The following is a 27,832-nucleotide window of genomic DNA, read 5'->3' on the forward strand; positions in this document are numbered from 1 at the left end:
AGACTCACAGGCATGGAGGGATGAACAGGAAGTGTGGGAGCTGCAGTCACTGGAAAAAGAGTTGGGTTGGGACAAAGAGGGCCAATGAAGTGCCTTGGAGAGACCAAAGAGATGTCCTGCCTCCTCTGATCCAGCCCTCAGCTCATAATGGGTGCCGTACCCCACACCCTAGCCCAGCTCTGAGCCCTCACCCCACTCCTAGCTCCAAGGCCAGCCCCAGACCCAAGTCCCCTTACCAGAAGCAGTAGAAGCACTGGCATTAGGACAAATCTCCTTTAGACAGTAGATAAGCCCATCTGACTTCAGCTTCAGGTATTCCACCAGCTGGAGGCGAGAGGGGGAAGACAGAGGCATCAGGCCTAGCAGGGCCCAAACCCCCAGTCGAGCTCCCCCCCCCCCCAGCACCGGTAGGAGGGACAGGACCAGGCCCCCTCCTCAGGGTTTCCTCACTGGGAGAGAAAGGTGAGGAGAGCAGAGTGGGAGGCTAGTTGTCTGGGTAATTCCACGGGCACAGTAGAGAGGAGGAGAGGTGGAATAGGAACGGGCTTGGGCTGCTTACCTGCCACAGGGTGTCAAACTTGGTGCCCTCAGGAATACAGTACTTGCCAGACTTGTCCTGGTTGATGAGGTAGTGGTAGACGGTCTTGCCATAGATGAGGGACAAAGCATAGCTCCCGTGTTCCTTCCTGGGCCTAAGCCTACAGCAGGTGATGGAGAGGGAAAACAAGAAGTCTCCTAGTCCCCGGGCTTATCAGGACGTCCCCAAAGCACACCTAGCCTGCCTATGCCAAGATCACAGGCAGAATTGGGAGGGACCACACACTCCCACACACACTTACACACACATACTCACACTCACTCACACTCAAATACTCACACACACAGACACTCATGCTCACACACACACTCACACTCACACACACATACACACACAATTTTATAATTGAAGGAAATTGAGGCTCAGCCAGGCTGTTTGCCCAAGTTCACAGAGGAAGAATAATGAAAAGAGGCAGAATTTGAATCCCAGCCCTCCAATTCTTTTTTCCCCAAAAACCCATCCCTTCTGTTTTAGTATCAATTCTAAGACAGAAGAACAGCAAGGGAAGGAGGACCAGGCAAATGGAATTAAGTGACTTGCCCAGAGTCACACAGCTAGGAAGTGACTGAGGCCAGATTTGAGCTCAGGTCCTTCTGACTCCAAGCCTGATGCTCTCCACTGTGGTACCCAAATGCTCCCAACTCCTCTCATTCTCAATCCAATATCTTTACCACTATGGCCTGGGATGTCTCCCTGGAGGAGGGAGAAATCGCTGTGGCCAGTGGATGCCCAGTGCCTCAGTGGGAATAGGAGCCCCCGACCCAACCTACTGGTCCTGGTAGAAGCAGGCAAGGGGAGAAGGTGGGGAGCCCCATAGTTTTGCCTCTGTTCTCTCAATGGATCACAGCATCACACATTTAGAACTAGAAGGGACCTCAGAGGTCCTCAAAATCCTGAGGGGGAAACTGAGGCCCCTGAAGAGAAAGTGACTAGCCCAAGGATACAAAGATGGGATTTGAGCCCAGGTCCTCTGACTCCAGTACCACTTCCAGTCTCCAGAGGATCTCCCAAATAGCAGGCAAATACAGCCCGGGGCAACCCCACACTTCCAGGCAAACACAAGGACAGGCCAATATACTTCCCATACTCTTAGCAGAAGCAAACATACAGATGAGCACATGGGCCAAACTAGTACTCAACACCTCCGTTCAAAGAAAACCATTCCTTCCTGCCCACAGGCAAGCACAAACACACACCACAGAACGCAGGCACTCTCTCACAAGCCAACGTACGATCACATAAGCAATCGCAAAATTGGTGATTTCATGGTCACCTACAACAGCACCCTTCACAACATAAAACCTTGCCAGAAGGACCAGAATTTAGGAATACTCTGAAATGGGGGTGGGGAGGAGCAGCCAGGTGACTCAGTGGATACAGAACCAGGCCTAGAGACAGACCTGGGTTAAAATCTAGCAAATATATAATACTTAGCAGATTATATTCATTATTTTTTATTTAAAAGTTCATTTATAACTTGGTATTTTAATATAAATATTATTATAAAATTATTAGATGAATTATAATATGAATACTCTAATGAATACTATTAACTAGTAATTGATTAAAATAATAAATATAATGATAAATAAAAAATAAAATTTGTGAAAATAAAAGATATTTCTTAGCTGTGTGATCCTAGGCAAGTCACTTAGCCCCCACTGGCTAGCCCAGTGATGGGCAACCTTTTGAGCTTGGTGTGTCAAAATTCACCAAAAAACTGAGCATAACTCGGGTGGTGTGTCACTAGAGGAAAAAATACGTCCTCAGCCTGTGGCCCCATATTTCTCTGTATGCGGCCTCGTGTCACCAAAAATGGCTACATGTGTCAGTGCTGACACACCTGTCATAGGTTCGCCATCACAAGGCTAGCCCTTACTGCTCTAAGACAGAAGGTATGGGTTTAAAAAAAAAAAAGACTACCTTGAAGGACTAAGCCACGTCGATTGATGCTGTCTTTTTTTTTTATTCATAAGGCAAAGAAAATAGATATAGAGTGAACATTTATATTTTAAAGTAAATAAATAAATATTTTTTGCATCAACTGGCACAATTAGGTCTTTGGTTCTTTAAAAGGACCCATCCTTTTAACATAAAGTTTAGGATTAGCTTTTGGCCCCAGTAGGGTTTTCAGGGACCATGAAGGTGGTCAGGAATGGTGAGGCAAGAGTGATGGATGCCCTTGTATGAGCCAGGGGCAAAACATCTAATGCACTTAAAACACTTTTAAGAAGCATGTTTGATGTCTCTGTCTCTCTGTCTGTCTCTGTCTCTCCCTCTCTTTGTCTCTCTCTCCCTCTCTCTGTCTCTCTCTTTCTCTCTCTGTCTCTCTCTCTCTCCCTCTGTCTCTCTCTCTCCCTCTCTCTGTCTCTCTCTGTCTCTCTCTTTCTCCCCCTCCCTCCCTCTCTCTCTCTCTCTCTCTCTCTCTCTCTCTCTCTCCCCCTTTCTCTCTGTCTCTGTCTCTGTCTGTCTCTGTGTCTCTGTCTCTGTGTCTCTGTCTCTGTCTGTCTCTCTCTGTCTGTCTCTCTCTGTCTGTCTCTCTCTGTCTCTGTCTCTCTCTGTCTCTGTCTCTGTCTGTCTCTCTCTGTCTCTGTCTGTCTCTGTCTTTCCCTCCCTCTCTCTCTGTCTCTCTCTGTGTCTCTGTCTCTTTCTCTCTGTCTCTGTCTCTCTCTGTCTCTGTCTCTGTCTCTCTCTGTGTCTCTCTCTGTGTCTCTGACTCTCTCTCTCTGTGTCTCTGTCTCTCTCTCTCTGTCTCTCTCTGTCTCTTTCTGTCTCTCTCTCTCTCTGTCTCTGTCTCTGTCTCTCTCTGTCTCTGTCTCTCTCTCTGTCTCTCTCTCTCTGTCTCTGTCTCTCTGTCTGTTTCTGTCTCTCAGTTGAAGATAGCTTTTTAATTCTCCCTTAGGAAGAGGAGGGCGCCTCCTGCCAGACAGCCTTGGAGATGGATGAGAGCTTTAGCCAAAGGTCCTGTGACTTACAATGTGCATACAGCAGTCCCCTTAGCATGTAGCACATAGTAGGTGCTTAATACATGTTTACTGACTTAGCCACTGTACATGTCAGTTCCAACTCCCAAAGCCAATGCGTAGCAGTGCCCAGGAAGCACTCCAAGAGAGCTAGGATGCCGGGGTTCCTTCGACATTCCAGCCAGAAAACCAGCCAGGCTTTTTAATGTGGTCTCTCCCTATTGACAAAGCACATCTGTTTGCTCAAACAGCCCCTGTCCCATGGAGACACTAATGTGTCATCTACGAGCAACATGCATTCACAGACATAGAACTCGACACACATGCACGCTCGCACACACACACACTCAGCTCGCTGCTGTCCCACTTACAAGAACTTGCCATCGTGCTGAGTGCCCGAGTACAGCTTCCTCTCCGCTTCCTCTCTGGAGATGGAGCTGTGGTACCAAGGCATCCGCTCGTGGGCTGTCGTGGCAATGAGCTTCTCCACCTGGGGGGCCTGGCTGATGATGGCCTGCTCCAAGGCTTCACCCTGGGGAGGGAAAGGGCCAGGGTGCTCTCAGGAGGAGGAAGAACAGCCCCCACTTGTGCAAGGTTTCCAAAGGCACCCTGAGAGGGAGCTAGGGCAGGGAGACCAGGGAGGGAAAAGCTGAAGCTCAGAGGGCTAGCTTCCTCAGGGGCACCCACCACCCTGCTCTGGGCCAGTCCCCTGAGGCACCCCCTGCCCCGCCAGGGTCCCCCGCCTGGGCCACACCTCTAGTTTCCAGGTCTGGCGCACATAGTCTCGAACCATACTGTCCCGAAGACTGTCAAAGACACCTGGCTGGGGCTCCAGGCCACTGGGCCTGTTGCAGGGCTTGCGCAGAGGACAGGGGAGGCCATCAGCATCCTTGGAGTAGAATTCACAGAGCTCAGCTGGGCCGCAGTGGGGCTTGCCTCCTGCGATGGCGTACGTGCCATTCAGCTGACGTTCGATGGGGTAATGGTGGAAGGTCAGGTTATACACCAGGGAGAGCACATAGCCGCCCAGGCTGCGCAGGCACTGGCGCAGCAGGAAGAGCCCATCGGCCATGCCTGCCAGTTTGAGGTGGTCCTCCGCCTCAGCCCTGGAGATGCTCCCATAGAAGAAGGGCAGGTGGGCGGCTGCATCGGGCATCGTGGACTCCCCGAGGGCACCACCTAGCATGGAGGTAGTCCAGGCAAGTTTCATCAGCCTCAGAACCCATCCTGGCCTCCCAGCCTCGCCCGTCTATGCCCCAGCTCGCGTTCAATCCTTCCTTAGCTCCTTTGGGCCCTCTTCCCTAGCTATGCCAGTACCCAGCCCTCTCCAGTCTCAGCATTCCAGAGCTGGAAGAGAAGGACCTCACGGGCCATCAACACTAGAACAGCATCTCCGGGTGCCCATTCTTCCCCAGATAGAAAACTTCCTAAGAAAAAACGCAGTGCTGGCCTCCCTAGGCAGACCATTCCACTTTTAGACTTAGGCTCTTTTTCTTGTTGTCCAATCAGTCGTGTCCCACTCCTCAAGGCCCCTTTTGGGGGTTTTCTTGGCAAAGATACTGGAGTGGTTTGCCATTCCTTCTCCGGCTCATTGGACAGGTGAGGAAACTGAGGCAAACAGAGTAATGTGACTTGCCCAGGGTCACACAGCTAGTGTCTTGAGTTCAGATTTGAACTCAAGGAGATAAGCCTTTTCCTGACTTCAGGCTGGCACTTTACCCACTGTGCCACTTAGCTGCCCTTTCTTAGGAAAATTATTTACACTGAGCTTAACTCGGTGGACCTCTCACCTTCCATCTCTTGGTGCTGCACCTCAGATACTTGAAGGAAGCTACCACATTTTTCCCCCACACCCCATTAAAGGCTTCTTTTCTGCAGAGTAAACATCTCCAGTTCTTTCAACTGATTCTTTCATGTGTAGAGCTCAAACTGCCTTCCCTAAATCCCGTTTCCAGACTTGAACCGAATTTCCCAGGTGTGGTGAGGACAAGCCCTCTACACGCTGTTATACTTCATGTAATGCTTTGTAATCACCTTCACATCCTCCATAGCAATGCGGGGGCATGCCAGGCAGAGGGAGGACCTTAGTCACCCCATTTCAGAGGGGAAGAAACTGAGGCCCAGAGTAGAAAGGAACAGCCCAGTGCAACCCAAGGAGTGGGGGGAAAAGTAGGGAATCGGCCCCTGGTGAGCCAAATGGACCCCAGGGGTGCCCCCACTACAGCTCAGTTGCTCCCCAAAGGCCCCCATGGATATGGCCTGACACACAGCCAGAGCTCAGGAAAAGTGTAGAAAGGTTTGATTGATGATGGCAGGGATGAGAGAAGAAAAGAAGGAGAAGAGATGAGAAAGGAATGAGAGGAGGGGTTGAAGGGGAGGAAACTGGGGGAGGCAGGAAGGAGAAAGGAAGCAGTGGGAGGGAAGGGGAGGAGGGAGGCCGGAAGAGGAGGGAGGAGTTGGGGAGTGGAGAGCAGGGGAGGGGGCCCACAGTCTCAGCAGGACTAGTGGCCGGATACTGTGGCAGGAAATTGTCAGCAGTGCTTGTCAAGCCCCTTCCCCAGGAGGCGCCTGGGGCCTCCAATCTGGCCAGGCTGGAGGGACAGGAGTGGGGCTGGAGCCCAGATGGAGAGAGAGAGGGAGGAGTGCCTTGAGGGCAGAGCAAGAAGGATGGAGGAGGAGGGGGGGGGGTTAGGAGGCTGAGGAGGAGGAGGCAAGGAGGGAGGAAGAGAAAGAGAGAACAAAGATGAAAGAAAGAAAAATGGAGAGAAAGAAGCTGAGGGAAGAAAAGAGAAAGGAGATGCATTCAAGGAAAAGGAGGAGGCAAGAAGGAGAGAGACAGAATAGAGACCAGAGTGAGAAGGGAAGAATTAGAGGGACCAAGAGGGACAAGGAGTCCTTAGTAAAAGGGAACTGAAGGCTCTATGGTCCAAGAAAACTCAGCCTAAGCATGGAGGAATTGGACAGAGAGACAAGAGGCTCCCTGAGCCCAACCCTAATGGCTCTTAGTGTTTGAGTCTGTCCCTATAGCCATGAAGGAACCCTGGGGTCCTTTCCAGCTTTCTGTCCTTGTTCTTTGGCTCCCTTGAGGAAGAGGGAGTCAGTGGAGACTAAGAGAAAAATTCCAGATTAGATTCAAACTCCTCCTATTTCCTCTGTACTCAATACCCCCTCATCAAGGATCCTGCCCTCCCCACATCCCTCCTACTCCCCACCCCATCTTTCCAAACAGCCAACCAGTCAATCATTAAGCATTTATCGTTTCCTGTGTGCCAGGTACTGTCCACACTATGTTTATTCCCAACTCTGGGCTTTGGCTCCTAAGATTTTCCACACTGGGTCCATCCCATCAATGATCCCTCTAATCCAGCTCCCAACTCGCCATTTCCAGGCAGCCTTCCATTATACTTCCACATACTGCTGCCTGTAACCGAGGACCCATAGAGGCCTTCATGGGCAACCACCTACCACTCATACATGCTTAATCATGTTCTGAGCTCCCACCTGGCAGATCAGGTCTGCTGGTAAACCTCAAAGGCTTTCCCCATCCACTCTCCAAACCAGTAGGCACCACTATGTCTGCTTCCCACCATTACCCATCCCATTTCACTCAGGCTCCCCCTCAATTATCTCCCACCTCTATTGCCATCACCTCTGCTTCCAGGGAATTAAAATAAGTAGGAGGTTCAACAAGCCCTACAACTCACCTCTTTCTTTCTTCTCTTTTCTTTTATTTTTTTTTAACTCTTATTTTCTTAGTATCATTTCCAAGCCAGAAGAGCAGCAAGGATGAAGTGACTTTCCCAGGGGCACACAGTTAGGATGTGTCTGAGGTCAAATTTGAACCCAGGACCTCCCAATTCTAGGCCTGGTTCTTTATACACTGAACCACCCAACTGCCCCCTCTAGCTAACTTTCCTCAGAACAACCCTGGAAGATAGGTAATGCAAGTAGTATCTCTGTTTTACAAATAAGGAAACAGGCCACAAGCATTTATTAAATGCTTACTGTGTGCCTAGCTACAAGGTTTACAGTATCTAACCACTTTGCTCAGGATTAGTCACAGCTAGCAAGTATTCTGAGCTAAGATTATGATCAAAATCTCCTGACTCCAAGTTCCCACTATGCCATGCTGCCAACCCAACATCTCTAGTCTATTGTCCCTAGTGGAAATTAATTATTTAACTAGAATTACCAAATTCCAGAGTTAGTCTTCTGCTTATATTTCTATTACCAAGGTTGATTGTTTTATTATATCTCACTGATCTCAGAACAGAGGGTCCTTGCAGGGACCCTGTCACAATATGATTGTGCATGGGATTTAGAGTCAAGGAAGAACTGAGTTTGAATCCTGCTTCAGATCCTTACTGACTGTGGGCTAATAACCTAAGCTATACCTGCCTCAGTTTCCTTATCTGTAAAATGGGGGAGAGGTAATAACAGTACCTACATCCTAGTGCTTTTATGAGGATAAAATGAAATATATGAAAATCACTTTGAAAACCTTAAAGCACTATGCAAATACTAGCTATTATTATCATTAATTTTTAATTTAAATTTGTTGCATTAAAATAACCAGCTAACTCTCTCCCTACCACCCTCCCCCCATTAGAGAAGGCATCATTCAACAAAAAGATATATGCATATATAAAACAATGTCTTGCTTATTTCTATTTATCAGTTCTTTCTCTGAAAGTAGACATGCACAAGTCACTCTTCAAACAACATTTTTGTTGCCATATATAATGTTCTCTTGGTTCTGTTTTTTTATTCTTCATACTTTCATGTGGATCTTTCCCTATTTTCCCTAAATGAATCTGCTCATCACTTCTTACAGTCCAGTGGTATTACATCACAATGATATGCCACAACTTGTTTAGCCATTCCCTAATTGCTGGGTATCCCTTCAATTTGAAGTTCTTCGTCACAATTAATTTAAAGTTTGCACATAGTTTCCCTCAAAGCTCTGTGATCTATGCAAGAATTTAGTGAAAAGGGGATCAGGTTTGCAGTTTCTTTGGTTTAGAGAGCTCTCCGAGTTTAGAATTTCCTTTACTAATGCTGATCAACAACTTGACTTTCTATCTATCAGTGACTGGCAAAGATTAAGTGCTCAAGGAATATGTTTTCATTCATTCTTTTATTCATTCGTGTTAGGCTGGACTCTTAGTGGTCGGAAGATCTTGAGCAAATACTTTATTCTCTCTGGACTCAGTTTCCTCCTTTGTAAGATAATGGAATTGAATCAGAAGTACTTTAGGGGGTCCATGAACTTGGATGGAGAGAAATTACGTCTTTATTTTTATATAATTGGATTTCTTTAAAATCCTGTATAATAAAAATATTTATAGCGATTCTTTTTGTGAAAGCAAAGAATTGGAAACTAAAAGGATATCCCTCAGTTGGGGAATGGCTGAACAAATTGTGGTATATGATAGTGATGGAAGACTATTGTGCTATAAGGAATAATGAATAGGATGATTTCAGAAAGAGCTGGAGAGATTTCCATGAACTGATGCAGAGTGAAATAAGCAGAACCAGGGAAATACTGTACACAGTAACGGCAATATTGTGGAACTATCAAATGTAATGGACTTTGCTACTAACAGCAAAACAATGATCCAGGACAATTCTAAAGTATTTATGACAAAGAATGCTCTCCACCTCCAGAGAAAGAAATGTTGGAGTAGGAATGCAGATGAAAAATATGATTTATCACTTGTTTATTTGGGTATATGTTTGGGGAGGTTATCTATAAGATTATTCACTTACAAAAATGAATAATATGGACGTGTGTTTTGCATGATAATATATGTTTAAGCCAGATTGAATTGCTTGCTAGCTCCAAGAGAAGGAAAGGAAGAAGGGAGGGAGACAATGTGGATCATATAACTTCAGAAAACTTATGTGGAAATTTGTCATTAAAATTTTTAAATGAAATAAAATAAAATCCTGTGCATTTTATGCATTTAAAAAGATAATTCTGATTGAGTCCCTAGTCTTCACCAGACTGACTGCCCAAGGAGTCCATAGCACAAAATGGGTAAGAAATCCCTTATATTCCTTTGGTGCTCTCAACTCCAATTCTAAATTCCAAAAAGTTTCCTGGAAACTGGAGAGGTTTAGTGGCTTTCCCAGGGCTATATAACCAGAACATGGTAGAGACTGGACCTAAATTCTTCTGACTCCCAAATCAGCCTCTTTATATGACACAACATTCCCTTACTGTAATCTCCTCATTTTACAGATGAAGAAACTGAGGACCAAAGAAGTACAGTGACTTGGTGATGATATTGTCATCCACCAATATCTTCATCATCATTATCTCTATCGCCACCATCATCACCATAATCACCTTGCACTTTAACATTGGCAAAGCTCTTGGCATATGTTTTCATATTTGATCATTTTCCTGGTATAAGAAGTGAGATCTGAACCCCAACCTCCTGATTCCAAATGCAACACTATTTCAGTGACTCAATAAGTCCCCTATTTCTTCAAACCTCTTTGTCCCTCATCTCCTTTATGTTGCTCAGCCCCAGCACCAGAAGCCTCAGCTCCGCCTATACATAACAACTTTTAAAAAAGAAACTGTTCTCTTGGATAAGCATATTTATTATAGCTAATTACATATTTACAGCAAACCATATATATTACATATTGTTATATATTTTTAAAAATAACTAAAAACCACTAGTTGATTGAATAACTGCTTCATTTGAGAGGTTCTCAACCTGAGGTCTATAAACTTTTAAAAAATATTCTTATAACTACATTTCAACATAACCGATTTCCATTATAATTCTGGACATTCTATGTATTTAAAACTTCTGAGAAGGGATCCATGGATGTTAGTAGAATGACAAAGGATTCCAGGACACAAAGGAGGTTCCAGGCTTTGTGGCCATGGAGGCTCAAGCTCTTGCGTTCCTATTTCATTTCACATATCTGCCAACTCTGAGCACCAAAATATTTTGAAGGATGGGAGGTCACTAGCAGTGAGTGTCACCAGCAGTGACAGGATGTGACAGGAGTAACTGACTCCCTTCAATCTATTTTGGAAATGAAGAGCTATAGACTGAGAAGGAACATGGTCAACTGGAAATAGTGTCAGAGCACCTAGATTCTAATCCCAGTTCTGCACCGTAAGTAACTATGTAACCTCAGAGAAGCCATTTTACCTCTCTAAGTCTCAGTCTCCCTTTCTGTAAAAGGAAAAGGTTGGGCTAGAAGACCTCTGTGGCTCCTTCAAGCTCTAGATCTGGAATTTCATGACTGATTGTGTTTGGGAGCTCAAGGCTAGGCACTAGCCTTGGACATGTAACCTGTTGGGTAATGCCATCTTTATCTTCCTCACTACTACCTCTGATCCTGAGGAATTCCTTGGTCCCAGGATTCAGTATCACAGTTGAGTAGACAAAAGTTATATGTGGGGAGTAGAGGGTATGAGAGTGGAGAAGGGGCCAGTAAGTATGGCAAGTTCACCCCAGGAAGGGAAGGAGCTAGCCCAGGAGAGGATCATGGGAATATTGCCCACAACTTGGAAATTAACCATTGTTTAAACCAAATTAGCTCAAGAGTCAGAAGTTAGACAGGGGAGGGTGAGCTCTGCTCAGTTAGGGAGACCATCCTTAGGAACTGAACAAAGTCATCAGAGCAAGGAAAAAATCAAATTCAAATTGTAATTCTGCATCCGACCTCTAGATCTGAATATCTCCATGGACTTTACTTCATGGAGTTACTATATGGAACTTTAGAGTTCAATTACAGATAAGAAGACCAAGACACCAAGGAGTTAAGTGGTTTGCTCAGTTACATAGTTAGGTGGTGCAGTGGATAGAGTGCCAGGCCTAGGATCAGGAAGACTCATCTTCCCTAGTTCAAATCTAGCCTCAGACACTTCCTAGTTGTGTGGCCCTGGGCAGGTCACGTAACCCTGTCTGCCTTGGTTTCTTCATCTGTAAAATGAGCTGAAGAAGGAAATGGCCAACCACTCTAGTGACTTTGCCAAGAAAACCCAAAATGGGGTTATGAAGAGTCAGACATAATTGAAATGACTGAACAACAACATAGAGTCAGGTCATCCTGATTCCAAATCCATTGCCCTCCCACTATACCATATTGTCACTCATAGTTAGGTAATCGGGACTTCTCTTGGCATGCCAAGTTCCAACATGGAGATGGCTTTAAGAGACTAATGAGCATGCCAATTTGTTTATCATGGAGCTGGTTGTTGCCCTGCAAATACATTGTCCTCATTTACAATGCAAATTAAAGTGCCCCCCAGCTAGAGGAGGCTGGTAGGTAGAAATCCTGGGGCTGCTGGACTTTTGCCCTAAGAAGAAACTCTAAGCCATCAGTGGATCCCAAACCAAGAAGACTAAGTGGAATTCATTCTCTTGATCATTCCAGAACCTGATTATCCAGGACTAACATAGCCTCCCTCCACTGGGCAGTGCCCCAGGGGCTTTTCCCCTATGCCCACTAAGCCAAGACCTCAGGCTACCATCAGGCCAGCTGTTGGGGACCCCTGTGTTAACCTGGCAAAGAGACTTTCTCCATTGGCAAGGACTGGCCAAAACCAACAAATATACATCTTCCCCTTTCCCTGATACCCTCCAAAGTTCCACAAACAGAATGCCCAGGGGGCAGTGAGGTGGCTCAGTGGATTAAGGGCCAGACCTAGAGACAAGAGGTCTCCATTTCTTCCTAACCTAACCTCACTGTGACCCTGGGTAAGCTATTTAACCCCCATTGCCTAACCCTGACCACTCTTCTGCCTTCTACATAGTATTGATTCTAAGACAGAAGGTAAGGATTAAAAATAATAATAATAATGGCCAGGAACTGTCACTTATTTCTTGTATGTGGTCCTTCTTGGGCCTCAGTTTCCTCATATATAAAATGAGAAAATTGAGCTCAATTACCTCTAAGGTGCCTTCCAACTCCAACTTATCTGATCAGTTCCCTAAGTCTTGCTGATTCAGCCTCCTACCCAATATTTCCATCTCTCTCCTCTATTTATATAGCCACCACCCTAGTTCAAGGTCTCACCACCCCTCACCTCAATCATTGACATCAGGATCGCTATCTCTGCTCTGTTTCCATAACTATTAAAAGCATATTACTAAAATACTTGATTTGATCTCATCACTTCCTAACTTTAAAATCTTCAGTAGAGGGGCAGCTAGGTGGATAGAGAATCAGGCCTGGAGATGGGAGGTTCTGGGTTCAAATATGACCTCAGACACTTCCTAGCTGTGTGACCCTGGGCAAGTCACTTAACCCCCATTGCCTAGTCCTTACCACTCTTCTGCCTTGTAATTCTGAAACAGAAGGTAAGGTATGTTTGTTTGTTTTTTAATGTTCAGTCATTCCCTACTACTTTTAGGATAAAATATAAAATCTTTAGTTTACCATTTAAAATTTCCTACAACTATGCCCTCTCCACTCTAAGTTACTTAACTGGCATAGCCTGACAGCAATACCATTACTTGGTCTATACCCCAAAGAGGTCAAAGAAAGAAGAAAAGATCCCATATGTACAAAAATATTTATAGCTGCTCTCTTTGTGGTCCCATCAATTGGGAAATGGATAAATAAATTGTGGGTGATGAATGTAATGCATTACACCATAGGAAATGACCTAATGGACAACTTCCAAAGGAACTGAGATTTCTAAAAACCAATTCAGGGTGAAGCGAGCAGGGCTAGGAGAACAATGTATCCAAGGACAGTAACATAAAGAAAAACAACTTTGAAAGACTTGAGAACTCTAGTTTAATGCCATGTTTCTAGGTGATGGAGGATAAAGTGAACAACCCACCAGGGAAGAGGTAGAGTTAAGGATTCAGAGGAAGACATTCACTTGTACGTGACCAGAATGAGATTCTTGTGTTGCCAGACTATGTATATTTATTATGGGGGTCTTCACTTTCTTTTATATTGTTCATGGGGTAGGGGATAGAAGGGAGGGATAATAATATGTAAGATTACATCTTATATATTATTATGCAGAACAATATATAATATCATTATGTAAAATAACATATTAAGTGTTGTTATATATTATTATGTATAATATTTTATTTTCTATTATCTTTTAAATTATTATATGATATTGTTGGTTCTATATTATATAACATATCATATATTCTATAATTATGTATAATAATATATACCACATAATATTATAAATATATAATGTTATATCATATATATTATATATAACAGTGATGGCGAACCTTTTAGAGATTGAGTACCCAAACTGTAACCCTCACACCACGTGTGAGTCCCCTGCTTTACCCTAGACAGGGGAGGGAGGAAACACTCCCATTGGGATTCTGGGCAGAGGGGATAGGTGATGGGAGAAATGTCCTCAGGTGCATGTGGAGAGGGGGAGGGGAGCAGCCCCCCTCTGGCACATGTGACATAGGTTTGCCAAAATGAATATATAATGCTATACAATATTATATAATAATTATTATATTTAAAATATTTTAAGGAAATGGGGGAGGACCAACCCCTTTACAATCTGGCTCCCATCTACCTTTCCAGCATAATTTTATATGACTCCCTTGATGAACTCTTTGTCCTAGTTGAACTGGTCCACTAGTGGTCCAATTTCACTTCAATCTATCTCATGCCTTGCTCAGACCTTTTGCCCAGGGGCTTTCTCAAGTCTTAAATATTCTCCTTCTCCCTCCTCTCCTGTACCTCTTAAAATCTCTAGCCTTCACAGCAAACAAGAGTGTTGGACTCAGTGGTCTTTGAGGCTCCTTCCAACTCTAAATGAATGCCCTCATACCTGTGGACCCTCAAGTGCCACCTCCTATATGCAGCCTTTCCTGACCACCTCCCTCTCCAGGTATTGAAATGACTTTGAATTTCACTGTATCTACGTTTATCACTGAACTTTGCACAGGTTACATCCCTCAAGTAGAACATCAATTCCCTGAAGGCAGGGATTATTCTAGTTTTGCTTCATTTTTTCATTTGTATTTCTGGATTAATACCTTTTCTTCTAATTTACCTTTCTAGTTTATTACATATGACTATCTAACACACATATATAGCACATATCCTGTAACACATATATGCAATATAACATACTATTAACACATGCTGAAATATCTTGTGTGAGAACACAAGTAATACCCAATGAAATTGCCCATTGGCTACCAGAAAGGTGGGTGGAGGGGAGGGAGGGAAATAAAGTGAGTATTGTAATCAAAAAAATTAAATTAAATTAAAAATTAAAAAAAAAAGAAATATCTTGTGTGTACTCAGTTCTCCCTCCCCAATTAGAATGCAAGTTCCTTAAATGCAGGCACTGTACTTTTGCCTTTTTGTTTCCCCAGCTTTTAGCACAGTGCCTGGCTCAAAGAAAGGGCTTATTAACCATTTGTTGAACTAAACTGAGTTGGACTGAAAAGTCAAGCTCTTGTTCCTTCCCTTACTCAGGCACCAGTCCTACCTACCTCTGATCACCCAGATGCTCTCTTGGCCCAGCTTCCCCGTGCTCAGAAACTATGGTGTTCCCGTCTGGGTAGGTCATAGATTCAGAGAGAGAAGGGACCTCAGAGATTGGCTGGTAGGAGCTCCGGCTTTTAGAGATAGTGAGTCCCATTTATATAGTGCTTTAAGCAAATTACTCTCCTTTTCAACCCCTGGGGAGATCATAGAAATAACATTCTAATATCATTATTAATTTATAAGTGAAGAAACAATCCCAGGTTAGGGAAGTGATTTGCACCAAAGTCACAGAGGAATTCTACCCCAGGTAGCACTCATTTTGATTCCAAATCCAAAACTCTTTCCATTGCGGAGCAATGCATCTTAAAATGAGCAAGGAATTAGGGAGTCCCCAACGAGAGGACCCATTCTTCATCCACTCTAGAGTGGCAGTGAAGAGGCAATCCTGTGTAGTGAGAAGAACCCCAGGGCTGATCATCAGGAAGCCTAGGTTCTAGATCAGGTTCTATCATGGTTTTGCTGGATGGCCTTGGGCAAGTCACTGCCCATAGTTGCCCCATCTATTAAAGGAAGAGAGTGAACAAGGTGGTCTCAGAGGCACCTCCTCTCTCTGACATTCAATGCCTATGATCCTCTAGCTCTGATATTCCATCTTCTAAGGTCCCAATGGGACTCAGACATTCCATGTTCTATATTCTTTTTTTTTTTTAACCCATACCTTCTGTCTTGGAGTCAATACTGTGTATTGGTTCTAAGGCAGAAGAGTGGTGAGAGCTAGGCAATGGGGGTTAAGTGACTTGCCCAGGGTCACACAGATAGGAAGTGTCTGAGGTCAGATTTGAACCCAGGACCTCCTGTCTCTAGGCCTGGCTCTCAATCCACTGAGCTACCCAGCTGCCCCCTCACGTTCTATATTCTAAAGGCTATCCTGACTCTGACACTCCGCGTCCTAAAGTCCCTCTACCTTCTGAGTTCCTTTCCATTGCTAACATTCTATATTCCAAGTTCTCCAGCAGCTTGGACATTCCACGTAGTCTCCAAGCCTCTGACAAAGCACCAGACTGGTTCTTGTCCTCCGTTCCTGGCAGCTTCCCCGGGGTGTGGGTGGGAGAAGTCCAGGGGGAAAGGCGCCAGCTGAGGCTGAACTCTGGAGGCAGGAATGCACTAGGGGAATTCCAACAATGCCTTGCTTGCTTGCTTGCTTGCTTGCTTGCTTGCTTGCTTGCTTGCTTGCTAAAGAGCAGCAGGGCTTTGAGAACTGATGTTCTGGTCCCCCAGGCTGGCCTTGAAACAGGGCTGGAAGCAGCTCTGGGCAGACAGCCCGAGAGGCCCTCCAGGTTTCTCCCAAGATCTTTTTTTGGGGAGGCGGAGGGGGGGGGAGAATGTAGCATGTCCCCAAGATGCACTAGGCTGAAAAGCGAAAGTCCTGGGATGGAAGGGAAGGATTTGCCCTGGCTCATTTATCTGTCACGTCATCACCAGGGGCCATGATGCCAGCTGTTGGGCAAGAGAGGCGGACACAGAGAGGGATCAGGGTGGAGGGGGCCTGAGCCAGCACTGAGCCTCCTTCATGGTGCCTTTGCCTGCTGGGAGATGGTTCCAGAGTGAGCTGGGCCTACGGGCCTGCAGTGAGTGTTTAACCAGAAACAGCTGGCTGGGGTAAGTGGGGGTTGGGGTGGGCTGGAAGAGGCGAAGTTCTGAACAACAGGCGGTCCGTGACAGCCGTTTAGAGTGTAAAAACCGACTCTGCTCCATGCAAGGGAACCTCCAAGTCTAAACTGTCTAGTTTATTACCCATCTAAGTCAGAGGTACGCAGCCGAGCTACAGAGCTCAATTCCGCCCAGACAGTTTGGCTCGTCCTCTCCATCCTGCTTCACCTCCAGACCAGCTGGGCTCCATCAAAACAGTGGGGCCGGGGTGGAGACTGAGGACAGCGCGTGGGGAGGCAGAGCCCCCTCCCTGTTCCTCTAGCTGACAGTGGGAAGAAAGTGCTCTAATGGTGGCAGCACTGGGCAGAGAGTTTCCATTTGGAGGGAGCCTAGGGCTAAGTGTGTATGCACACAAACACATACCTCACCCGCAGGGCTGTTTTTTGCTGATCTGTGGTCAGGCTGGGAGGAGGGAGGTGATACTGACCATGGGCAGACAGGAAGGATGTTTGTATGTGAGCTATTATTATGAAATGGTATTCTTGACTTGTATTTCTCTCCATCGACTTTTCACAATTTTTGGCTATTAAGAGGAAAGCGAAGGATGTGTAGCATTTAGGCTTCTCTTCACTATTTACCATCCATTTTAAAAATTTATCAGATTAAGAGGAAACTGAAGGATTTTGTAGTGTCAAAGTTTTTCTTAAATATCGACCCTAAACGAACTCTTCAGGCTAAGGCTTGAAGGAGGCTGCCTCTGAGAACTCTCTGGCCCTCAGTTTCTCCATCTATAACACAAGAGGATTGAGTCACATGATTCTATAATGTCCTGATGATTTCGAACTAGCAGGGATTTGAGAGGTCTAGTCCAACCCATCATTTCACAGATGAAGAAACTGAAGACAACTCAACTCCTCTATTTGTACCCTTGGTCCTATTCCCCCTACCACACCCCTAAATTGTACCCCCTCTTTCTAATTTCATTCTCTGTCTGCTGGCTCCTTCTGACTACCAAAAAAAAAAATGCCCAGTTCCTATCTAATCTTAAAAAAAAACCCTCACTTGACTTAACCACTCACCCCTTAAATTATCATCCTATATATCTCTCCCCCCTTTCACAGCCAAACTCCTAAAAAAATAGCTAGCTACACTTGTGGTCTCTGCTTCCCCTCCTCTCACTCACTTAAAACCCCTTGTGGTCTAGTTTCCACCTTCATCATTCAACTGAAACTGTTCTTTCCAAATTTACCAAACATCTCTTTTCAAAGGTTTTTTATCTTTTGTTTTTACGTCATCATTATTTCCAAATATATTTCCTCCCTTTCCCCTACCTAGCAGGTGATTCCTTGTAATCAAAATTATTTTAAGCAAAGAAAAAGTATTCAGTAAAACTAACCAACACTTCAACTGAGTCTGAGAATATGTTTAATAATCCACACACCCAAAGTCTACCACTCTTCAATGCATTGAGTTTTCTAACCACTCATCTGGTCTTTGGAACAAACTTGGCCTACCAATGATCTCGTAATTTTAAAAACAAAGACCATTTTTTCAATCTTCATTCTTCTTGGTTTCTCTGATGCATTTGATTCTCTTAAGTATCCTCTCCCTCCTGGAAATAGTCTCCTCTCTGGGTTTTCATGAACCTGTTGACTCTCTCAGTTGACTACAGGGATCATCTATGCCTTACCCCCTAATTTTGTGTGTCCCCCAAGGCTCGGTCTTGAGTCCTCCTCTCTTCTCTCTCTGTAATTTCTTATTTGGTGATCTCATCAGCTCCCATGAATTTAATTATCAGCTCAAGACTCCCAGATCTATATATCCAGCCCTAGACATTCTCCATAATTCTCATTAGCTGGACATTTCCAAGTCAACATTACTCATAATCTTTGTTCAAAATTCACTTCTTTCTGAACTTTCCTATTTCTATTGAAAGCACCATTGTCCTTCCAGTTACTCGAGGTCAATATCTCCAAGTCATCCTGGATTCTCCTCTCTCCCTCACTCCCCACATCCAATCAATTGCCAAGTCTTGCTGCTTCTATCTTCATAATATTTCTCTTCATTCTTCCCTTTTCACAGAAGGGGGGGAGAAAGAGAGAGGGAGAGAGAGACAGAGAGATGGACAGACAGACAGACAGACAGAGAGACAGAGACAGAGACAGAGAGCTACCACCATAGTTTAGACTCCCATCAGCTTTTGCCTACACTATTATAATAGGCTGCTCTCCCTATGTCAACTCTTCATTTCAATTCGCACTCCTTATAGTAGCCACAGTTATATTCCTAAAATGTAAACCTGACCATATCACTCCTTTGCTCAAGAAGCTCCAGTGGCTTCCTATTGTCTCTAGGATCAAAATCTTCTGCTTGGCATTTAAAGTCCTTCAACAACCCGAATAAGTATCTGAAGTGGAATTTGGACTCAGATCTTCCTGTCATCAAGTCTAAGCATTATCTCTACTGTACCACCTAACTGCAGGAAATAATGATTAATGCTTGTTGATTGACTTTCCTTCATGTGCTCTATGGGTCACCCAGACTAGTTTACTTCCTATCCTTCACCCATGATGCTCCATTTGCCATCTTTATACCTTTGCACTGGCTGTCTTCTATGCCTAGAATGCCCTCCCTCCCTACTTCTACCTTTTAGAATCCCTAAGTTATTTCAAGCTTAGTTCAGATACCGCTTCTTGCCTTAGATTTTCCTGATCCTCTCAGCAACTGGTACTTGCATCAGTCAATCAATGGGAAAAAATTGGCTTTGTTTTGTTTTGTTTTTATTTTTTAAACCCTTACCTCCTGAATTAGCATCAATTCTAAGACAGAAGAGCAGCAAGGGCTGGTTAATTGGGGTTAAGTGACTTGCTCAGGGTCACTTAAAAATTAGGTTTTAATGTGTAAATAAGTTGTCCCTAAAACCATAGATATCCAGACCATCTACGATTATATTAATTGAAGTAGAAGTTAAACCCCTCTCTTAGGCTGACAGAGGTGCTTTGACTTGCCCAAGGGTACACAGGTAATAAATAACAAGTGAAGAATTCAAACCCAGGTACCTTGATTCACAGACTTGGAACTAGAGAATTAAAAGGGACCTCAGAAACTATCTAGTCCAACTCCTGCCCAGAGGAATCTCCACTCTGATATGCCCAACAAGTGATTGTTCCATCTCTGCTAGAAGATGTACAATAAGGGGAAACCCACTGACTCTCAGAGCAGATCACTCCACTTCTAGAATTGTTGGGAAGTTTTCCTGTCATTGGGCCTAAATTGATCTCATTGCTACTTCCACATATTGGTCCAAATTCAATGTTCCTTTCACCTCACCGTGAGCAACTACTCCATCCTACCTCTGTGCTTATTTTAGGAAGGTATTTGTTTCCTCCAGCTGGCTTAGTGATCTATAGTATACAGAAATATAATATTCCTTACTTCATACCTTTCCACACTTCCCTATTCTGGTTCATAGATTTCTATAAAAGCATATAGGGCTCTCCCAATACCCTAAGGCAAGAGGGTACAAAGTGATACTATCTGATGAGGTAAAAACTCTCATCCCCTGCTCTCTCAACCCCATCTAACCCTGCCTTTCTCTCTGTTAGTCAATTGCTCAAGGCATCATCCTCCATCATTAGCCAACTGCCCTTTGTTCTAGATTTCTTCCTCTTACATTTTTTTCATGTTCTATCACTCTTTGAAACACATAGAAACTCTCTCCTGAAGACACTGATTCCCTAACTACATCCCCAGTCCTGGCTGATCCTTCTCTTATGCTCCTTAACAAATTATGCCAAGAACAGGAAAAGACATGCTCTCTCCTCCTCACTACCTCTTCTGGACCCTTTCTACCTCTATCACTATCTCAATCGCTGAATCCAGTAGTCCTTTCTCAGTCATTATGTCTGCATCTTATGATGCTGTTGATCATATCATCCTCCCTTCACTGCTCTCTGTCTCTGTCTCTCTCTGTCTCTCTGTCTCTGTCTGTCTGTCTGTCTGTCTCTCTCTCCCTCCCTCATTTAGTTCTGTTCCTACCTCTCTAACTGCTTCTCAGTCTTCTTTGTTGAATTGTTATCCACCTTCTTCTGTCCTTTGAGTATGGGTATTCTCCATGACTCCATTCTGGTCTCTCTTCTCTCTGAGGGCTCTTTGATCTCACTTGCTCATGCTCCTGGGGATTAATTAATTCAATACAGATAATTCCCCAAATTGCATAACCAGCCATCACTTTGCTCCTGAACTCTAGCCCCATATCACCAACTGTCATTTGGCCATCTTCACCTGAATGATATTCCATCAGAATTTCAAACTCAGTAGACCAGATCTAAAATGGAACTCAATTTATTTTTTCTATAAACTTCTCCTACCCCAAACTTTCCAGTTTCTGTTCAGAACATCAGCAAACTTCCAGTTACTCAGGTAGGTAAACTTAAGAGTCAAATCACATTAATTCTGTCTATGTAACATCTCTCCCACCCATCCTCATCTCTCCCCCTAGTGTATGTGTAGTTCAGGCCTTCATTAACTTTCATGGCCTTCATTAACTTTCATGGCTAGAGTCTTCGTGGACTTTAAGCCAGGGAGACCTGCATTCAAATCTCACCTCTGACATTTGCTAGTTATATAACCCTGAGCAAGTCTCTTAGCCTGAGACTCAGTTTCCTCAATTTCTCAATATCCCAAAATAGGGATAAAAATAGTACCTACCTCATTGGTTGGCTGTTAAGATCAAAGGAGAACATGTCTTTAAAGTGCTTTGCAAATCCTCATGAGTCATGTATAATATGGGTAGTTATTATAGGCAGCTAGGTGGCATAATAGATAGAGTACCAGACCCGAAGACAGGAAGGCCTGAGTTCAAATCTAGCCTGAGGTACTTTTTGCCATAATTTCCTAATCTATCAAATGAGCTAGAGAAGGAAATGACAGCCACTCTAGTATCTTTGCCAAGAAAATCCCAAATGGGATCACAACGAGTCAGGTATGATTGAACAACAAAAAAATATATGCTGGGGGCAGTTGGGTAGCTTAGTGGATTGAGAGCCAGGCCTAGAGACACAGAGGTCCTAGGTTCAAATCTGGTCTCAGACATGTGTGACCCTGGGCAAGTCACTTAACCCCCATTGTCTAGCCCTTACCACTCTTCTGCCTTGGAACCAATACACAGTATTGATTCCAAGATGAAAGGTAAGGGTTTAAAAAAATTTTTGCTGACATTTATTACTGTTGCTATTATCATTGCTAATTTGTCATCCTGTTTCCAGTCTCTCCCCCTAATAATTCATCCTATACATAGCTGCCAAAATAACCCAACAATTCTAATCACATCACACTCCTGTTGGAAAATCTTCAGTGGCTCTCCATTCTTATTCTCTGTAGAATAAGATACAAACACATCCTGGCATTCAATGTCCTTTACAATCTGGCTCCAGCCTGTGTTTCCAGCCTCATTTCAAATTAATCTCCTTCACATATTTTATATTATAGTCAAATTGGGCTACATCTAGCACAAGTCTACATAGTAGACCCCTAATAAATGCTTGGTTGTTTTATCTTCCTGTATCTGGAATCCAGTCCCTGATTGCTTCTCTGACTCTCAGAATCCTTATTTTCCATCTAGGATATAGTAGGTGCAAAATAAATATTGAATGATTGGTTTGTTGAGTCCTTCAATGTTCAGCTTGAATACCACCTTTTCCAGGAAACCTCTTCCTTTCCCCACAGTTATTAGTGACCTCTTATTCCTCAAATTACCTTCTATTTATTTATCTGTTTTCCTGATGTAGTCCCCTGGTACAGTGATGGTGAACCTTTTAGAAACCACATGCCATGCCATGACCTCTCCCCTCCCCCATCTAATGCCATTCCCCCAGAAAGTGCTCCCATTGACCTGCTGGGCAGAGGGGCCAGTGAATGTCCTCATGTGTGTGGAGAGGGGAAAGGAAACAGCTCAGCCCCAAGTTCCACTGTGTTTCTCCATAGTTTAGTGTTCAGAGAAAAGTAGAGATATTAGCCAAAGAGGAATAAACAACAGCTCTAGAACAAAAAAGAAGGAAAAGCCCCACATGTCCCAGTTAATGAGAGAGGGAGAGAAAGGAGTCAGGCAGCTCTGATAACTGGAACAGGACAGACCTATTGCTGAGATAATCAGCATCAGGAGCTTAGTGAGTGGGTCCAGAGAGGGGAGAGAGGGTTGCTGGTAAATGTGTAACATTCAACTCTTCAAAAATGCAACACACAGAAAGGAGCAGAACCAGGAGAACATTGTACACAGAAACTGATACATTATGGCACAATCAAATGTAAAGGACTTCTATGTAAAGGACTTCTCTACTAGCAGCAATGCAATGATCCAGAACAATTCTGAGGAACTTATGAGAAAGAACACTATCCACATCCAGTAGAAATGCAGAAGAAAAACATATGATCAATCATGTAGTTCAATACAGATATGATTAGGGTTTTGAAGTTAAAGGATCGCTCTGCTGCAAATATGAATAACATGGAAATAGGTTTTGAACAATGATACATGTGTAACCCAGTGGAACTGCTTATCAGCTTCAGGAGGGAGGAGGAAAGAGGGTGTGTGTGTGTGTGGGGGGGGAATCATGAATCATGTAACCATGGAAAAATATTCTAAATTAAAAAAAAATTTTAATGCAACACAAACTTTTAAGTTTAGTCTTCATTTTTATCACCCCCCCCAACACTTTATAAAGTCTACAAGATCAACAAGACACTAAATCAAACCTTGACTTGTAGAATCTATAGCTTTCAGAGGTATAAATACTCATGCTAAAATTTTAATAACTGGCTCTCTCAAGACTCCAGCTCACCCCCGATCTAATAATCCCTCAGTGTCTGGAAACCAAATTAATTGAAGAATTGGGTTTTTTTAATTTATTGAAATCAAAAATATTGTCCTTTTTCCCTTTGTACCCAAAATCACACATGAAACTTTTCCTAGTCTCCCCAGCTGCTAGTGCTCCCTTGCTTGCACACTTCTCAAAACTCCAAATATACCGAAATTGCCTTATATTATTTTGGATAGTGAGGGAGGAAGATATACTGAATAGAAAGCCAGCATTAAAGCCATGAAGACCTGAGTTCAAATCCTGCCAGTGGCACAAGCTATATAAGCCTGAGTAAGTCATTTAACATCTCCATGTTTTAGATCCTTGTGTTTAAGTCAATGAGCATTTATTAAGTGCCTACTATGTGTCAAGCACCGGAAACACAAAAAAAAGTAAAAGACAATCTCTACTCTGCAGTAATGAGGGAGACAACAAGCAAACAATTGTATACAACTAGGATCTAGACTGGGAAAATTGGAGAAAATCAACAAAGGAAGCAGCAAAAGCTTTTGTAAGGAAAGTAGAATTTTCATTGGAATTTGAAGGAAGCCAGAGATGCCAGGAAGTAGATATAAGGAAGGAGAATGTTCTAGGCATGGCCAGACAGTCAGAAAATGCCCAGAGGCTAGAGAGGAACTATCTTGTTTGAGCAATGTAGGTAGACTGGTGAAGAGCAAAGTATAAAAAGATTTGAATGGCAGGAAGAGACTAGATTAAGAAAGGCTTGGAATATCACCCAGAGAATTTTATCAAGAGTTAATAAGGAGCCACTGGACTTTAATGAATAAGAGTGTGACACGGTCAGACCTGTACTATAGAAAATCACTTAGGCATCTGGGTGAAGGTTGCACTGGAGGGGAGAGAGGCTTGAGACAGTGAGATTGGTCTTTGTAATACTCTAAACATGAGGTAATAGTAGTTACCATTTCTATACCATTTTAATCCTTGCAAAGCACTTTATTAACAACCCTAGGAAGTCAATGCTGTTATTATCTCCATTTTACAGTTGAAGAAACTGAGGTTGTGACTCACCCAAAGTTACACAGTTCATAAGTATCTGAGGCTGAATTTGAACTCAGGTTTTCTGACTTCAGACCTGGGCTTCTATCCACTGAGATACCTAGCTGCCTCTGAGGTGACAGGCTGTACCAGAGTGGTGACAATGTCAGAGGAGAAAGGAGGGCATATAAGGCAGATGTCAGGAAGGACTTGGAACTTGGATATGGAGAAAGCATGAGAGAGAACCAGGAGTCAAGAACTGTAGGTTTTGAGCCTCAGGGAGGAGAAAGTTGCTGGTACCCTTGGTAATAATAAGGAAGTTTGGAATAAAAGATGGCTTGGGGAAAAGAGAATGAGTTTAACTTTGACCCATGTCAAGAATTAAGAATTGAGAATCCAGGTCAAGATGTCCAGTAGGCATTTGGAGATACAAGACTAGAAGACAGGAGAAAGGTGAAGGGCTGGGAAAGAAGATCTAGGAATCTTCAGTATCAGTCCATGGGAACTTATAAAATCACTGAGCATTACGCAGCACATAGTAGGTACTTAATAAATGTTTGTAACTCTAGGTCACTCTCTAAGACTATAAATTTCATAGAAGAAACTGACTTACATTTGATAGAAGCCAGGAATTCCCTATACCAATAAAATCATAGTCCCTATCCCCTCTAGGTCTCATATATACTTAGAGGAATGCAATGGGGATCTAACACAGGGGCAGACCTTAATAGCTAATAGGGCTGATAATGCACCTTCTCCTTATGGCAGACACCAGGGAATCAGGGGCCTCCAGGAAAACCTTGATGATGATGATACTCACATAAGGGAAATGCCTTGAAAAATAAAATACCTTGGCTGGATTGTCTCCATCACTGGAATATAAGCTCTTTGAGGATAAGGATTATTTCACATTTTTGTCTTTGTATCCAGGACCCTACATGAGACTTTTTCTAGTCTCCTAAACTACTAATGCCTCTCTCTGACTTTGAAATTACTTTGTATTTGAGGCAGCTGGGTGGCTCAGTGGATAGAATACTAGACCCAGAGATGGGAAGTCCTGGGTTCAGATCTGGTCTCAAACACTTCTTACCTGTATAAATCTGGCCAAATTACTTAACTCCAATTGCCTAGCCCTTACAACTCTTCTGCCTTGGAGCTGATAGTATCAATTCTAAGACAAAAGGGAAGGTTTTTAAAAAGAAAGAAATTACCTTATATTATTGTTCACCTACTTATATGTATCCGTGCTGTCTCCCTCCAATAGAATATAAGCTCTCTGAGGGCAGGGACTATTTTACTTTTTGGTCTTTGTATCCCCAGAAGCCTGAGGCCAAGCCCACAGTAGATGTTTAATTGGGACAGCCAGGTGGCACAGTGAATAGAGAGGCAGACCCGGAGTCAGGAAGACTCCTCTTCCTGATTTCAAATCTGGCCTTGGATACTTACTAGCTGTGTGACCCTGGGCAAGTCACTAAACCCTGTTTGCCTCCATTTCTCATCTGTAAAACGAGCTGGAAAAGGAAATGGCAAACCATGCCACAATCTCTGCCAAGAAAACACCCAAATGGACTCACAGAAAATCTGACAAGACTCAGCAACAAAAGGCGTTTAATTAGTGGTAGGTGCTTAACTAATACTTTTTAATCAACTGAGATATAGGATTATAGAATTAGAACTAGAAGGAATCTTTTTTTTAAACCCTTACCTTCCATCTTAGAATCAATACTGTGTATTGGCTCCAAGGCAGAAGCGTGGTCAGGGCTACGCAATGGGGGTTAAGTGACTTGCCCAGGGTCACACAGCTAGGATGTGTCTGAATCCAAATTTGAACCCAAGACCTCCTGTCTCTAGGCCTGGCTCTCCATCCACTGAGCCACCCAGCTGCCCCCTAGAAGGAATCTTAAGAGATCAACTAAGCTAACCTCCTCATTTTATAGATGAGAAAACAAATTCCCAGAGAGGTTCAATGTCACAAAATTAGTAAAATTGTGGATCTGGGATTCTGAGCCAGCTCTTCTGATTCTAAAGCCAGCATTCTTTCCATTGTACCATGTTCCCTAGCTCAGTGCCCAGCACTTAGTAGGCACTTAATAATGCCAATTGAACTAAATTAGATTGATACAGCTGGGGCAGAATCCCCAGGCAGGGAAGGAAGGAGCCATGGTCAGACCTCAGGCTGAACTCAAGCTGTTAATGCCTCAAATAAGGAAAGGACAACCAGAAAAAGGGGGGGGACCTCCAGGCTGGGAGGGGGATGAGTTGCAAAGGCTTTGTTTATGGAGCTGGGATGTTGATGATATATTTGGGTTGTCCCAGGCCCAGGCTTGTGGGGAGACTAACTCTAGAGAATGAGGGTTTGGGAGAGCAGAACCTAGCAATTTTTAAAATGTGGCTGAAAGGGAAAGGGAATGGAAGGAGGGAGCTGTGAGTCTTCCAGACTATCGATCTGGGGGAAGAATCAGCCTTTCCCTGAAACTCCAATATCTATGTGGCTTTGTTTCATTTAATGATTGGACTATTTCCTACATCTAAGCCTTGATCAGAGACTTGGAAAAAGACCAGGGTGGGGAAGTGGGGGGCAGCTGGGTGGTTCAGTGGATTGAGAGTCAGTCCTAGAGACAGAGGTCCTGGGCTCACATCTGGCTTCACACACTTCCCAGCTGTGTGACCCTAGGCAAGTCACTTGACCCCCATTGCCTAGCCCTTACCACTCTTCTGCCTTGAAACCAATACACAGTATTGACTCCAAGATGGAAGGTAGAAAAAGAAAAGAACCCAAGGTAGGCAAGTTGGGGGTGGGGAGGAGTGGGGAGGGAGTTCACATGCCCAAGGATGATATGGGGAAAACCAGGGACAATTTGTGACTTGGAGATCCCCTGGCCCTACAAAAGGGCAAAGAATAGCCCAGTGAGTGGGCAGAATCTAGACCTATGGTCTAAATTGGTTGCTGAGAATGAATGGGATTTAATAGACTATATATTGGGGAGCAGCTAGGTAAATGAACAGACAGACAGCCAGGCCTGGAGAAGAGAGGTCCTGGGTTCAAATGTGACCTCAGACACTTCCTAGCTCTGTGACTCTGGGCAAGTCACTTAACCCCCATTGCCTAGCCCTTATTGTTCAGTACTTAGTATCGACTCAAAGATAGAAGGTAAGGGTTCAAAAATAACAAGATATATTAAGGTTGGGGTCCTGGGAAGAGTCACAAGAGAGAAATCCCTGGAACACAGATTTCGAGATGAAAGGGACCTTAGAGATCATCTACTCTAACTCTCCTGTTTTAAAGATGAGGA

The 27,832-nt window shown here is 43.9% G+C and overlaps 1 protein-coding gene across 2 annotated transcripts in view; it reads right to left on the minus strand.

Moving 5' to 3' along the window:
* LOC100025187 (tyrosine-protein kinase ZAP-70) overlaps positions 1-27,832 on the minus strand; it is a 44,677-nt gene that overhangs the window by 12,362 nt on the left and 4,483 nt on the right. For both annotated transcript variants that reach the window (XM_007489452.3, XM_007489451.3), the window contains exons 3-7: positions 4,316-4,740; positions 3,933-4,093; positions 560-698; positions 237-324; positions 9-49 (exon numbers count right to left, since the gene is read on the minus strand). In XM_007489452.3, the coding sequence (XP_007489514.1) occupies positions 9-49; positions 237-324; positions 560-698; positions 3,933-4,093; positions 4,316-4,717 (831 nt within the window). In that variant the 5' untranslated portion in view covers positions 4,718-4,740. The remainder of the gene's footprint in view (positions 1-8; positions 50-236; positions 325-559; positions 699-3,932; positions 4,094-4,315; positions 4,741-27,832) is intronic.

The sequence above is a fragment of the Monodelphis domestica genome, chromosome 3, assembly GCF_027887165.1.
Source record: "Monodelphis domestica isolate mMonDom1 chromosome 3, mMonDom1.pri, whole genome shotgun sequence".
NCBI lineage: Eukaryota > Metazoa > Chordata > Mammalia > Didelphimorphia > Didelphidae > Monodelphis > Monodelphis domestica.